Source organism: Tetrao urogallus (assembly GCF_951394365.1).
Source record: "Tetrao urogallus genome assembly, chromosome: 4".
In the NCBI taxonomy this organism is placed as follows: domain Eukaryota; kingdom Metazoa; phylum Chordata; class Aves; order Galliformes; family Phasianidae; genus Tetrao; species Tetrao urogallus.
Window position 1 is genome coordinate 40499722 of NC_136817.1, and position 15645 is coordinate 40515366.

Consider the following 15645-nt stretch of genomic DNA (forward strand, 5'->3'; position numbering starts at 1 on the left):
GCTAAGCAGAAATAAACACATACAACATAAATCCAAAGCAAAACTACATAATCTGATAAACAAAGTAGACTTCTTTATTGGTAGATCAGCTGAAAATCTGAAAAATCTGGTAGGGAAAAAAAACACACCACAGGAAAAACTATTTCCCTTGTTTGTACCATTCTCTGAATAAAATATTATTTTCTATGGGTTAGGATGAAATAATTTCAGGAAAGGGAAATGAAATCTCATCACTGTTGCTCTTGGTTTACTTTAAGGTACAGAGAAATTACACAAATTTCCAAAAAGTTACTTAAATATCACAGCTATTTTTCACTCTGGCATTGTGCTACTGCTGTTTCCCAGGACCCACAGATTCTGACAACCTCCAGTGTGAAATGCACAGGAGGACGCAAAAGATAATAAATGTTCATGTGTAGCACCCTTGAAAATTGAGCTGACTTTCCTTTACATCTCTAAATGACAGGTTACATCTGTGATTTCCAGAACAGATTTTATAGTGCTATCCATACTCATTTTAAGAATTGTGACACAAAAGGAAATTTCTTGAAGAAAAAGCTTGATCAGTTTGAAATTCAATAGGCTGTGAGTGATCACCTAATAGATGTAGTGAAAAGCTTGTCAGACTACTATAAACAACATTCTTTATACTTTCTCACATACATTTAGCTCATACAAATGGCTCAACGTTTCTCAAATGAGTTTTGGATGAGTGGAGAAGATTTAATGTACTCCTGAGCTGGAAAGCCCAGTTAATGTTGCATGTACACAGCTGGAAGGCTGCTTTACTGTTAAACACATCTTTCTCATAGCATTTTGTTATAGGAAATAACCAGAGAAACACTTTAAGTGTCAGTTGGAATTTGCCATGATAATGAACAGGCCTTATAAAAAAGAAACTATTTATCACAGATATTTCCTGCAATTAAGAGATCTTAATCATCTGGAAATCATTTTCCTGGCATGTGTCTCTGAAATCTTTCTGACATTGCTACAAAATGCCCACAACTATCTTTTAACTTAAAATTCTGGAAATGACTAATTGTTTATTTTTTGATAAATTAAACTAAAGTTCATTCTATCAACAGACAGTCTTAAGGAAGGACAGCCGAATTAAGTCACTTCTTTACATCCTAGCTGGCTGCTTCAGAAACTGTCCTTTTTTTAGGAGGAAGCTAGAAAAGGCAGGCAAAGCTGGATGATGCACCTGTTATAATGGATTTTATTTTATTTTATTTTATTTTATTTTATTTTATTTTATTTTATTTTATTTTATTTTATTTTATTTTATTTTATTTTTTCCAGGAATTACAATTTAGTAAACAATGAATGAAATTCGGAGCAATTACATATTTCTTTTAAGAGTAACACTTGCTTTCATATAATCTCAGGCAAAGGTGACTCCAAGCCGGCCATCTGCTAGAGTCATTATACAGCTCCATCCCCCCACCCCCACATTATCTCACAAGTAGGTATCTTGCAAATATTTCATCTTTTCCTGAATATGCACTTTTCTGTTTATGAAAGACATTTTCAGAAGAAAAACTAATGTATATTATTGGGGAATTTCATGGTAATTTTGAGAAATAGAGCTCTGGGAAACCCTAAAATCTAAAGGTTGTTCCATAAAAGTACAAATAAGCATCTAAGCACAAGGCATATCCACAAGGCTTTCTACCTTTTTTAAGAGAGGTTCATGAAAGAAAACTGCTATTACTCATTGTTTGTAGGAATGGTGCTTGGAACTCCTAGGAATTCATCAGCGTTCAGTGTTGTTCAAAGGAAGAGGAATGATTTTAGCCCTCGGAGTCATAAGCCCATTTCTTCACAGATCAATTGTTTGCAACAGTTTGACACCTTCTTTCATAATGAGACCAAACACACATATTGAGCACATTCCAGACTGTATTGATCTGGAGGCTGTGGCATTACTTATCCACAAAAGGTGTGTGCTGACAGCACAGGCTGCAGCACAAATGCTTTGTTCTCAGTCCATCCCATGCTGGAACAATTAAAGCTCAAAGAAAGGACTAGGAAAACAAATTTTTCAAAGTCAAACCATCATTTACCTTTCTGTTAACGTTGCCAACTAGAAGGTTGATTTTAGTACCTCTGTCTCCCAGTTACTGCTAGAAGCCACTGATTAATTCTCGACATTTTATTAAAGAGTTCAGGGTCAGTTACATTCTGGGTGGGGTTTTCTAAATTTTCTAAGACAATTAAAAAAGCTGGATTCTTCATTCCTGCTGAGCTCTTCTGGAAAACTTAAGACTTGTATGTCACTTTGCTTCTCATTTTGTCTCTCATCCTCCTGGCTCTGCTAGTTCCACTGCCCTATTTTCCTTATAAGTTTGCCTGAATTGAGGTAACAACAAAGAAGAGAAAAGTTCCTCAAAATCCCCATGGTTTACAATGTAATCACCACCACCTTTCATAAGGTAACACAGATCCTTCCTATTCTGGAAAGAGAAGGAAAGCAAGAAGAAGAGCAGCACCTGGTAGATTCTTCACCACCAGCTCAAGCACACCTATGGGGTATCCTCTGCCTCATGGCCACAGGACTCTAGAAAACCAAGAAACGTACCACTGGAAATGGAGAAAGGCCACAGACACCTTACAGTGAGACAGAACGGAGAAGAGAAAAAAGAGCTGCTGTTTGTTTGCGTCTTCCTGGGTGCTGCTGAAGGGCACCTCCCCAGCACCTAAGGAAGGGCGCTTCTTCAGTGTATGGGAGAATCTTCTGATGCTTTATGGTGGTAGGAAGGCACAAAAGCCATGCTTAAAGGACAGAATTAGAGAACTATGAAGCAGAAAGAGAACACACTTTAAAAAGTCTGAAATCAACCCATAGATTTCTTTTCAGTTTGCTTCTATTTTTATTATTTAGGTACGCACTACTGTTACTTTTCAGAAATATTCTCACTGTTGTATTTTACTAACACATAAATAGATGAAAATAACTTCAGTGATTAATTAAGAGTTTAAGAGATGCCTTTGCATTCAAGTCCATACATGTTTCTGCAAGAACATTATAGGCACTTGCCTACCTTTCAACTGTTAGCAAGTTCTATTTAACCAATTCTGTTCAAAGCCCAAATGAGAAGAACTAATCCCAGATGTAAGCAAAAGTTCGATAAACCTGGGGTATAAAAGTGCCTGTGTGGAAAAATCTATTTTTACTGACCCTGCAGAACAACAGCATCAAAATAAACTTCTAGTTTTCAAACTAGAAATGTAGTTACCTACATTTAAAAAAAAAACAAAAAGCAAAAAACTGCTCACACTCATTTCCTAACTTACAAGAACAAAAATAAGCTAAATACAGAGGCTTTGGTAAATAAAAATAAGTCATTTAGGTTTTCTCAAGTGTGGGGATAAATAAGATAAATAAAGATAAAGATAAATAAACCGAAGATGAAGTTATCTGAAAGTAAGGCAAGCCTGCAGAAAGAAGTGCCCACCGCCTTCTCAATCCAGTTATCAAAGAAGTGTCACAAACATCAAACAAACATATCACCAAACTAGAACGAGATCACACACAGAAATCCATACAATCAAAGAAGTAATGTTCACCTGTAGAAGTACGAGCATCCCCTGACTGTGTTGTGAGTGAAGTGTTCCTGAGTCTTCTCATTTCCAAAGTCCTCTAATGGATCCGACCAGAGGATGTCACACATAGGTCCATATGCAGGTGGTTCCTTGAATCGATCTAACTAAGGAAAATAGGAGAGAAAGAAATACTAACTTCTTTCAACTACGTATCACAGAAATACTGATAAAAAGTTATTATTTTTCATTCCATAGGTTGCCAAAATAACATCCCAAACAAAGTACTTTACAGCTCTGGATGCTCTCTGCTTTAAAGCACTAGGATTTTGAGAAACAGTAAAATGGTCCTTGCTAACACTGATGAAGAGAAGTAATGGATACAATCAAAAAATGAAACATCATATGTGAATTTTGTGCGTTTTTAATTTTTTTTCTGATGTTTTTTACATGTTGTTTTAGTGGCAAATAAAGATGGTACTTCTGTACTTTGTGATTTTTCAGATATCATGGCACTTGATTGATGTGCGTGAGGCACTACAAGAAAAAGATACAACACTTATTTCAAAACAAATTCCCTTTTTTTTTTCAATATATTTTTAGGAAAAATACAATATTCACAACATAGCACTGGAACAGGCTGCTCAGGGAGGTTGTGGATTTTCCTTCTCTGGAGATATTCAAGATACACTTGGATGCCTTCCTGTGCAGCCTGCTGTAGGGGGCCTGAACTTGATGATCTCTGGAGGTGCTTTCCAGCCCTTACAATTCTGTGGTTCTGTGATTCTCTACATTATAGAACCTTGCCATATTTCTATTCTTTCCATAAACTCAGTCCTAATTAAATAGCTAAAAATTTGTTTCTATCTGATCTCTGGTATTAAAAACTACAGCCATATAGAATCACGTTGTAAGTAAGATTATAACAAATAGGGAAATATTAAAAAGCAGTATTCCTCTGTAAGCACCCTTTAACATAAAAACCACCCTTGTTGAGTGTAAGAATCAAGCAGCAGTCCAGAACATTCTCTACTCTCTCCATAAAGATCAAATAATGTTAATAACTAACATTAAAAAAAAAAAAAAAAAAAGTAATTTTCAGGAAGAAAAAAGTGGTCTTACATATTTGCAATGAGTGAAAAAGTCTTATTGAGATATCCATACATTTAAATTTACCTTTGCACCCTCCTAATGAAATATTCATAGCATATCTAAACTTCTAACTTATTTCAGCTCGCTAGGCAATTAATGCTTTTGTAACTATAATTCATTTTAACTAAATAAAAATTCATAAATATGCAAAATCAATTTCTGCTGACTGCCAAAGATGAATAAACCTCTACTGGGGGGGGGGGGGGGGGGGGAAGGAATGAAGACAATGACTCTAAGCTAGAACCTCAGCCCTCAACAATTTTGCTCTGCCACTGCATTGTTGCAAAACCAGCCAAATATTTAGGTTTTCTTTAGCTTAAAGAGATAGTGAACCTTTACCTCAGAAACAAAGCTTCACAATCAGTAATTTTCAAAAGTGCAGTTAGTATCTCCATTTAATTGTATTTAAACCAAAACATGTCATTACTGGTTCAAGTATTATATTTTAAACCATATAAGTATCTTACCAGGTTATAAATTAACCTCAGAATACAATTCATCTATTAAACTCAGAAGTATGTACCCATATTTGCACATTTCAAACTGCATGCAAGAAATAGAAATCCTTACTGCTAGAAACACTAGAGATGAATGGATCAAATATTTCTTTTTCGAAATACCAACTGAGATCTCTTTTTCCAAAACATCTGAATAAAAAAATCATTGAAAATGTGCAACAACATGAGTACTTGAAGAAACCGACAGTGCCTACGTGGGGCTCAGTAAGTTGGAGCTTATGCTGTACTCTTGTATTATGAGAAGTTTCTTAATAGTTTTGACTATACTCACTGCTATCATATTACAATATCACAACTTCTGTTATAGGCCTTAAGTATCATGAATTTTTTTCTAGAACTGCCTTTTTTTTATTTTCTCCAAGAAAGTGCAGAATGCTATTATGCTGCAAGGAACCATCAGGTAGTACTCTTACAATGTGCTGACAGATCTTTCTTACACAAAACTAATGCTGTGTGTTCATTTGCTCCTACATACTTACTCACCTAACAATTCGTTTTTTCAGAACACAAAGATGATTAAGTTCTGTGCATTACTGGATGTTGGTGATTTCTTCACCTCAATAAAACAACATAGCACTAATTACAGCAATTCCTTTTGTGCTCTATTTAAAAAGACCTTTAAAAGGCAATAAGGTCAGTGTGAATGTCAAAATGACATACAAGCATCTAACATGAAAGAAAGCAAGAAAGGATTCACATTCTGTCTGTCAGTGATTAACTGTTCACTCATTAGACCTGAGCACTACTCATACTTACTTTTCTGATGTCATCTAGGGTGTTGATCTCTGGAGACAAGCCGCCATGTACACACAGGAACTGTTGATTCATCAGAGCTGCCAAGGGAAGGCAGTCAAAGGCATCCATGCAGGCATCATATACTCGTTCTGAATATTTGATTTTACCTTTTAAAGATTAAAATGATAACAGAAAGTGCCATCAACACTTGAAAGGAAAACAGAAATTAGAATGCTGCTTAATTCTTTCATCTTGCTGCCACTACTCTCCTGTACTGAGGACTGCACCAAAACTTCCTTTGCGTAAAAAAAATCTTCGGGGTTATTGTTATTAATTGGAGGAAAAGTTCTTTATTCTCTAGTTAAGGTGAAAAATTCTGCAAAGTTTATGATATTTCTCCAAAATACTGTAAATAAACAATTTTATATTCTATTATTGTCTGCCATGAAATCTATATAACAAGCTTTAATAAAGTTTGCTGAATGATAATCAGCTACTACATTTTCACTCAAAGCTCTCAAAGTAATCAGAAGCTCAGTCCCTTATAAATAATTATCTACAGAAATACCATTATGAAATGAATGGGGTGGTACAATGAAGCTGAAATGTTAATTTACCAATACAGATATTGAAGTCAGCAAACCATGAAGCCTTCAAGCCAATTAACATTTCCTTTATACTCACTGCTAAGCAGGCAACACAGACTTATGGCAATAGCTTCAGTTTACAACCATGGGAAAAAAATGTTTAATTACACAAGTAAAGGTCTACATCTAATGAGCTTCTGTGTGTCACTGCACCTCTTCTTGCAACAAAGAAAAAGAATTCCCTCAAAAAGAGTGTCAGCATACTTACAAGGTAAATGTGAACATGCCATGTTTCTAAGCAGCATTAGCTCTGAGTCTAATCCCGCTCTCCACCACTGAAACACCCTCCCCATACCCTCCAGGATGATTGCCCTCTCAGGGAGCATGGATGACAGATTAACATTACGTAAACATTAAGTGACTTAAAAATTATTGGTATAAAGCAAGCATCAAATACAAAATAACAAACTGAAGCTGCTGAATAGGGAGTTAAGACAAGAAAAGTTAGAAGGTACACTTACATTCTTGCTTAAATGTGAAATACTCTGTTAAATGTCTACATTCATGATTCCCACGAAGTAAAAACAGTGTTTTGGGGTAAAGGATTTTCAAGGCCCACAAGTACAGCACACACTAAAAAGCAGAAACAAGACAGAGAAACAGAATTCATAATCCATTATGAAATTCAATCACTGTGTTTCCCAAACCAAGAGAAAAAAAAAAAAAAAAAAAAATCAAGCAAGCAAAAGTAGTAGTTACGTGAAACATTTACTTTCAACAGTTAAATGTCACTGTTCACAGATACATTTCAAACATTTCTCTGTGCTTCAATCTGGACTGGTAGAAGCTACTGTCAGTATTCTGTAATGCAGTTGCTCACATTGGGTAAATCCCTGTTCAGCCTTCACTTGTGACAGCTTTCAAGAAGCAGTGTCATGCATCCCTAAAACACCACGAGTGTGCTCCACCTGGAAGGTCGGACAGAAATCTGCAGTGGAAACAATTTCACAGGAAGATCTGCATTTCCTGATTGAAGAAAGAGTTGCCATAGAACAATTTAACCCACACTTCAGGAAATACCTTAGCTTCCAGTACTACAATTTCTGTTACCTCTTGTAACGAGCACTTGGTTATTATTCACTTAATCCTGTTCTGTGCAAGTGATTGAGAAAAAAAATCCACCAAGCCCTTGTGTTAAATGAAGTTACTCCAAAGCTTCAGAAAAGCCTTCTGTTTACCAGAAGATTTCTATTTGAGAGAATAATTCTTCAAAGCATGGTTTTAAAACAAATAGGACTTGCAGGAGCTAGTCTCTGCTCAGACCTCCAGAGACCACCTGAATAAAATAGCTGTGTTGAGCCAAAACTGGCATGGCAACATAGCTCTTGACAGATGAGCATACTTGCAACTTTTGTGGAATATTTATCACGTGCACATGATGGCCCTGGCTTCCAGGAGAGCTGATAGAAGTATGGCCATCCTATGTCACTCCAGGAGAGTTCACTGTTCAGTCTTCCCAACGCTAACGAGGCAAGCAGCTTGCTGTTGGGAAGAATTCTCCAGGGGCTGCAATGGCCTCAGGAAACATGAGCTACGAAAATGGTCTGAACAGTTTTTCCTCCAACCCTTCCTTTCTTAAACATTCACTTAATGCAGATTTGTTGCACAAGATATAAAAGGTATATTTTGCATTTGCAGCTGTCCACTAATACCCCCCTTCATTCTGCCAGGGGAATTTATTTACCTTAATAACAAAAAGCTTGGAAACTCAATGTACTTATAGTAGTGGTTTCTGTTTAGCACAAACCATCATTTTTGTCAGTTCAACGCCTTTAAATGTGTATAGTATGAATTCTCTTCTACAATTCAGAATGTCTTGATAAAAAGAAACAGAAAATTTATGGTAATCATATCTAAACATTTCGATTTCTGCTCTCATTTGCTAAACAGTCATCATCTCAAAAAAAAAAAGCGACATTTTTATATTTGTGCTAAGACTCACACTCTCTACAGATAATTATATAGCAGCAGGAGTTTTACAATACTGCACTTTATGTTGAATTTATTACGCGTAAACATCTAGATGCTGTCTGGACTTCCTAATTTGTTTGTTTATTCTGAGGCTTTATAGGCAAGTTAAGAAGTAGTGAAGTTACAGGCAGGACTTGAAAATTCAGTCTTCCCATTTGGGAAAACAAGGAAGAGTTTCCTGAGCTCACATCACTTTCTCCATCCACTGGACCCTACTGCCACCCCAAGCAGTGAGAAGAGATGGCCCAATGCCAGGAACACTACAGTGATCATCATCCAGATGGAAATGAGAGCATTAGGACACAGGAGTTAATGGCCTCAAGGTGCACCGGGAGAGCTTTAGGTGGGAGTTAGGAAGAATTTTGTCACGTAAAGGGTGGTTGAGCAATGGTATGTGCTGCTCAGGGCAGTGGTAGAGTCCCCATCCCTGGAGAAATGCATGAGCAATGTCCTTTAGTGCCACGCCAAGTGGTGGGGTTCAGTATGTGCTGATGGTTGGGCTTTATGATCATAAAGGTCTTTTCCAACCTAGATAGTTCTATGAAGTATGGCCCAAAACGATGAGGAAGAGCGTCCCTAGGGAAGGTTTTCTGAAGCTTGTACAGAAAGAAAAGACTTATCTTTGAGGATTTCACTTTGCTGGGGAAGGAAGCCTGGACTCCTCCATGTCACCAGCAGAATTCTCTAAATCTGATAATAATTGTTAGGTTTCATCATTATTCCAAGGACCCCTGGAACACTCAAATTCTTTTAACTTATTACTTAATGCAAAAAATTGATGTAAATGCTGTGAGACAAGATGACTAAAATGATGCCTCCATTCATACATGAAAAGTTCTAACTTCTAAGAAGTTATACTGAAGCTACCCTAGAGCTTCTAGTTCTGCCAAAATCACTTTATAATTTGGGAAAGTACAATGACTACTGGAAAGATGAAGTGCTTTATTAAGAAATAGAGTGGCTTACATTTTCTTTTAAAGGTTTACAGTTTCATAAAGTCCTGGCAAAATTGAAGTGAGCACAAGATACTTAAATATCATCCAGGTCTAGAAAGCTAGGCAAATAAGGAAAACTAAGTTTTATCTTTTAATTTTTTTGTGTGTGCTTGTTACTTGCTTATGCACAGATCACTTATATTTGCTTAATCATACTCTTATTCTTCCATGGTTTCCTTGGAAGCATTCAAGAGAACCAGACAGAAAAGGGGAAATCAAGGCAGTCCAGAGTGTTCTGCGTTTCCAAGCCACTATTCAAGTAGCATAATCCCAACATTCACAATTTGTGTAGTTTTCAGTGCTGTCATATTTAAGCCTTATTTTATTTAGATAAATCCTTTATTTTTTTCTCTTTTCTGAGAAAAAAATTTTTTTCTGTTAAGGAGTCCAGTAACACACTATTATAATAAACAAGAACTAATTAGCAGATTTTTCTTTCAAACTGAACAAATATGAGGTGGCATCTTCATCATTAGGAAAAAAAGGTCTGTGCAATTAAATGCTGTGTAAGTCAAAGATGCACATTTTCAAATTGGACAAGGGATTTAAATCCTTTGTCATATGCTGAATTGGGGCTTTCTTACACTTTGATACCTCCCCACCTTCTGAAAAGGGAAAACAAAAGCCCCAAACCTTTTGCATGAATCTCATATTAAGCACTCAAAGTAATGATGAAAAACAGTCACCATTGCTGCTAATGATAGCACAGCCCTCTGCCTCCTGCATGCTCCTTTGACAAGTGTGCACAGCCAATTCTGTGAAAGCTGAAGATCACTGTTAGCTCTGTGGCTCTATAAAAGTAACAGAAAATAACTCTCTACCAATGACTGATGCCACTGTGCACTCCCCCAGCAGATGAAGTTCAGTGTGAATAAACATAACATAATTCATACTGGAAAAGATAACTTGAGCCATGCATTACAAAGGTCTCTACTGCTCTGTGAACTATGGAGTAACACTTAGCACAACTCCTTCATAGCATCTGTAGCCAAAACAATCCAGTGATGCAAATCCTTTTCTGAGTTCCCATTTATTGAGGACAAGGAAGAAAGCATTACACACCACTGAAAATAAGAAAAGATTGCACTGACTTCACTGCAACCAGTTTTGCATTTATTTCCCACCCTTTCTCTTCTTTTCTCCAGCTTTTGGGGCATAAACGATGATCTCTTCTCTCAAGGCTTAGCTGGGAAACAGACAGTAAGGCAGTACACCCAGGTCTTCAGTGTCAACTTACAGACAGTCTTTATGCCAGTGTAAGATGCTTTTCTAATTGATGTAAGATCAATAGCCAAATTCTTCAGACTCTCTGCAAACACCTCACTTTTTTCTTGCTAGACATACAACAAAAGCAGTTTCTCCATTTTGGAATTTCAGTCTGTATTTGGGATATGAAGAAGTATGCACATTTTCAGTTCTGTTCATTTTGTTTAATTCAACTAATCTCAACAGTCTGCTCTGTCAAAACTGATCAGATTGCATTGATTGATATTCAATTCAAATTTAAGCCTGTGTGTTTTTATGTGGGATGGGGCAGGAAGAGAATTCCAACAGTTAATATTAATGCATAATATTAATGCATTATATTTGGTATTTACTATGGTGGTTGTTTCTCAAACATCAATGAAAAGCAGTCTACATGCATACTCTACACTGCATCAGTCACATCTGACTTTTGAAATAGCCTTCAGACTCAGGTAAAGATCAGATATTCTTCCTTCCTACTCATTCCAGCAGACCCACATATGAGCTAACTATGCTTTGGATTTAGAAATAAAAATAATTTTAAAATTATTTTAAAATATTTATTTTATCCATGACCATAATCTAGTCTGAAAAGGAAAGCTGAAAGGTTTCTACTCTGCAGCCAAAACTCTGGAACAGTGGAACAGTGCACAAGCAGTCTGAAAAGGTTATCAGCTACAGAACTGAGGAAACAAGTGCACCACATCAGATACTGCAGCTTGCAGAAGTCTGTTATTCTAAGTGAAGAAATGCTCAGCTCTGCCAGAAGACCATGTGGAAAAGACAGCACAGCTAAGGGATAAAGATTAGGTCTGTGCCAAGAGAGCTCCTCTCATTCTAGCTACAGTTTTTAGGTGTTTTTTGTTTGTTTGTTTGTTTGTTTTTGTGGTGGCCATTGTAATTTCTTTACTGGTCTCTCTCCCTCTCTCCCTATAGCAACTTACTTAGAAGTAATCTTACAGGCTAAAATGCTCTCTTCAAGCAATGATGCTAACTCTGCCTGGTAAAAACAGAGCACGCGCATGAAGGATTGAACCCTTGGATCAAAAGCTCAGTGCAGCAAGAACTGTCATTTCTGCTGAGTGCCTTACGCAAACACTTTTCTCTTTTTCCCTCTGCATTATCAAATGCTTTCCACCTACCTAATGCAATTTCTTCTTCTGTTCTTCATGATAATAGCTTGCATTATATAGCACCTTTCATCCAGAAGAATCCCAAACGCTTTCCAGCCCACAGACAGGGATTATCTCGCCCACTGCCAGAACTCAGCTAGGTCTAGGCTCAATGGTGTCACTTTTACACTAGATATCGCACAGCAACCGAAGGGGATTTTAAAAAGCTTGTATTACTTGTGATTACTACCTTGGACCACCTACTTAATTATTTTGGAAAGACCCCAGAACTTCAGTTGTTTCATCTATGCTGGCAGAAAAGGGAGCCAACAGACAGAATAAAGAGTGTGGGGTATAAGTGTGGTGGAAATATGCACTGAGCCACGGTAGGACCATTTTTCCACTAGGACCTCTAAGCCAGCATGAAGTCCTGGCAAGGGCAGGAGCCTGCTAAATGTGCTCCGGACCCCTTCTTCTCTACAAAGCATCCCCAAGCCTGCCAAAGCACATTCCTCCTGTTTTCCTTTCCTTGTCAGTACTTATTCTGTTAAGTTCATGCCTGAATGCATAGCTGTAAATCCAAATACAGTTATGAAACAGTATGCCTTTTCTTTCACAGGCATTCTTTAATCAAGGTGACAGGTGGAGAGAATCAGTTATGCACCAAAAAAATAGTAATCTGAGAACCCTACATACAAAAAGGAATAATGTAAGTGACAGTTCAGATATTTCCTTTGCGCTGATAGGAGCCAGCACAGCTCCCAGTGAAAAAGCAGTGTTCCAGAATGGAAAATCTAAATGCAGAATATAGTATATGTATGTGCAGATTGCTAAATGAATTATTTTAAGGGGCCTATTCCCCACCCATAAGCTATTTTGCTTTTATATGACTTGCTCATCTTTACTCAGTAATAGCTCTGCAATAAATTCTGGCAAACTGTTGGATGGGCACTTGAAAACTGAAGCAGATCATTTGCCCTAACTCTTGTATTAAAAACACGTAAAGAAATGGAAACAAAACTCAAATCTTCCAGATACAACTTGGCACAGTCCAAGTCTTCAGGAGATATGAATGAGGCTGGCACATCTGAAAAATGGCAGCTCAGGATTCAGCTGCACAGTAGAACGAGCCTGTGAAGCCCCCTTCCACATTCCCAGCATTCCCCCAGCAGCCACACAGTGAAGGGTTGACCCACAGCTGACCACGGCTCTGAGATGGGATCAAGAAAACACACATACCTCAAAAGAAAGCAGGAAGCTTTGACTTCAGCGTAAGACTAATCCTGGCTATATTCATGATTTACAATAACATGTGGAAAAAAACCTTGCAGATCTTGAGTTTTTAGAGCTTTTGCACTTGGAACAGTGTTTTTCTATGTGTAGAATGTTTCACCTCCCAAAGATTCTGTTAGCATTTTAAAGTAAGTTTTAAAATCAGCCAATAAAGCAGAAGCAGTTTTATAGAACCTTATTTTTAAGGCAATTCATACTGTAAAAATAGAACTGGCTAGACAATGCACTGATCCATTTTACAAACACGTAAGTAATTCAGATGCCTGGAACTATGCTTTTTATATTGATAAGACAGAAGTGTACTAAAATGTGCTTTGCAAAATGAAACATCAATGCAAGCTGCCACCTTATCAACAGGTACATAACCATGTATAACAGGACCAACATTGCTTTTAATATGATTGGTATTTTCCCTCATCTTGGGGGGGAAGTTCAAGTCCAAATTTTACAGAGAAAATACTTGAGCTGTAACTCAAAAGCTATTACAAGGCTTTCTGACTGGTTCACTCAGTGACCAGATCATCTATGATCAGATGAACTTATCTAGATCAGATTTTATTTGACAATTGAGCACCTCAGCTGTCAGTTTGCAAAACCAAACAGCAAAACAGAACAAATTCAGTTTCTCTCGAGAGCACTGCAGCAACGCACTTATGCCCAGTATTTGACTTTCTTCTTGTAAAAGGTTTGGATGGGACATTGGGCAGGATCTTTCCTTCACAAGGCCACTAATGATACTATAATTTGACCTCCACATTCCACATCCTGTGTCTGCACAAGGCCTCAGCACCTTCAGCAGGTCACACGTGCATCACTGCTCTGTGGATTCAAGTGCTAAATCAAGAGCCAGAGATCATGTGCCACGCAACCTGTACCTAAACAGAAGTCAATCTTCCCAGCACGGTGTGTTATCTGCTTACTTTTGTTCTCTCTCTCCTGATCTAGTCCTTTAATTTCACAACTCAGAAAAAAACATCAGGGAGTCCAACTATGCTGTGAGTTACTCGTTTAATTCCTCTATCTCTTTCCTAATAGTTCCTGTGTATTCACTTTAATTAACTTGTGCAAGCTGCAGAGCAGATTGCCTTCTGTGCTGTCCTAGAAGGGTCACTAGAAGTACCAAGGCCTGTCCTTCATCAGCTTTCCAGTACAGATAGAGTGGGATTTGGCTGGATGTCCCCTCAGTGACACGTTACATGGACCTCTTTTGCTCATGGTGGTGTCTGCAAAGAGCCTCAGCATTCCTGAACTCGTTAAATTAGTATGTCAAATACATACAACAGTCTGCAAGCAGATTCACAGTCAAAAACAGAAATAAGAAACTTACTTCAATGCTGAAGTACCCTCTGTCCACATAGTCCCCCAAGAAGAGATACCGTGTGTTGGCAGGAGAACCTCCCACTTCGAACAGTTTCATCAAGTCAAAGAATTGGCCATGGATGTCTCCACAAACTGAAAGAAAAAAAAAAGTAATATTCAGTGTAACCATGTTATAATCATCTTACACACCCACATTCTGAGGTCAGTCTCTTGTAAGAAATTATGACAATATTGTGCATGGTTCTCTAGCTAAGTGATCACTGAAAACTGGCAGTTCAGCAAAAGGTGTTTTTTAAGGACCTGAATCCACTGAAGCGTGCAAAAGGTGACCAACTAATGAAAGTAGAGCTATCAAGTGAATCTGACCTACATTTATTTTCACATTTCTGTCCATTTCTTCTGATACCCAACAGAACACAAAACAGCTGTGATGGCAAAAAGATGAGCAAAAGATGGTCTGAAGAGAAAACGAGATTATTGATCAAGCGAGGTTACTTTCTCTTTCACCACCATACCTATGCCTGTCTCAAGTTCAGATGAACATGACTAGCCTTTCTACAAAAGGAGAAGCACGCCAATACTGTGTATGCTCATGCTGCAACTGACTAATTTTGGACTTCTTTAGAATGGGAAGAAACCAGAGAAGAAAATGGCCTGTTTTTCTAAAGTATCTCTTCAACAAGACAACACCGATTTTTCATACTTTTACCCTTACCACTTTATTTAACCTTGTGTGATTAAGAATTGTTTCACTTTATTGTGATAAAGTCAATCTAACAAGCTCTAAAAAGAACACCTCCCAAAAACAACACCAGACAGCACAGATGACGTGCAGCCCAGGCTAAATGGAGATGGCTCTTGGTACATCTTAGATTTAACAGATTGGCTCTGCTATCTTGTGAAACTTCAGCTTTCCCCAACTGGTGGATGATTTTAAACCTCTTCAGGAAGGAAGCAGAGGCTTTTGCAGTCTCCCATAGAAGTTTAACTAACAATGCTGCGTCGAAACCTAGTTAGTTTTGCTTTGTTTTGTTTCCTCTAACCAAGGGAGATGGGGAAAAAAAAACAACCAAACACCCAACTTAGGGTCAAGTCCAGGCCTTTTCAGGCA

The 15645-nt window shown here is 37.6% G+C and overlaps 1 protein-coding gene across 4 annotated transcripts in view; it reads right to left on the reverse strand.

Moving 5' to 3' along the window:
* Nucleotides 1-15645, reverse strand: part of PPP3CA (protein phosphatase 3 catalytic subunit alpha) — a gene marked incomplete at both ends in the record, with an annotated part of 188430 nt that overhangs the window by 38939 nt on the left and 133846 nt on the right. For all 4 annotated transcript variants that reach the window (XM_079535019.1, XM_079535018.1, XM_079535017.1 and 1 more), the window contains 4 exons: nt 3574-3713; nt 5973-6118; nt 7060-7171; nt 14542-14666. In XM_079535019.1, the coding sequence (XP_079391145.1) occupies nt 3574-3713; nt 5973-6118; nt 7060-7171; nt 14542-14666 (523 nt within the window). The remainder of the gene's footprint in view (nt 1-3573; nt 3714-5972; nt 6119-7059; nt 7172-14541; nt 14667-15645) is intronic.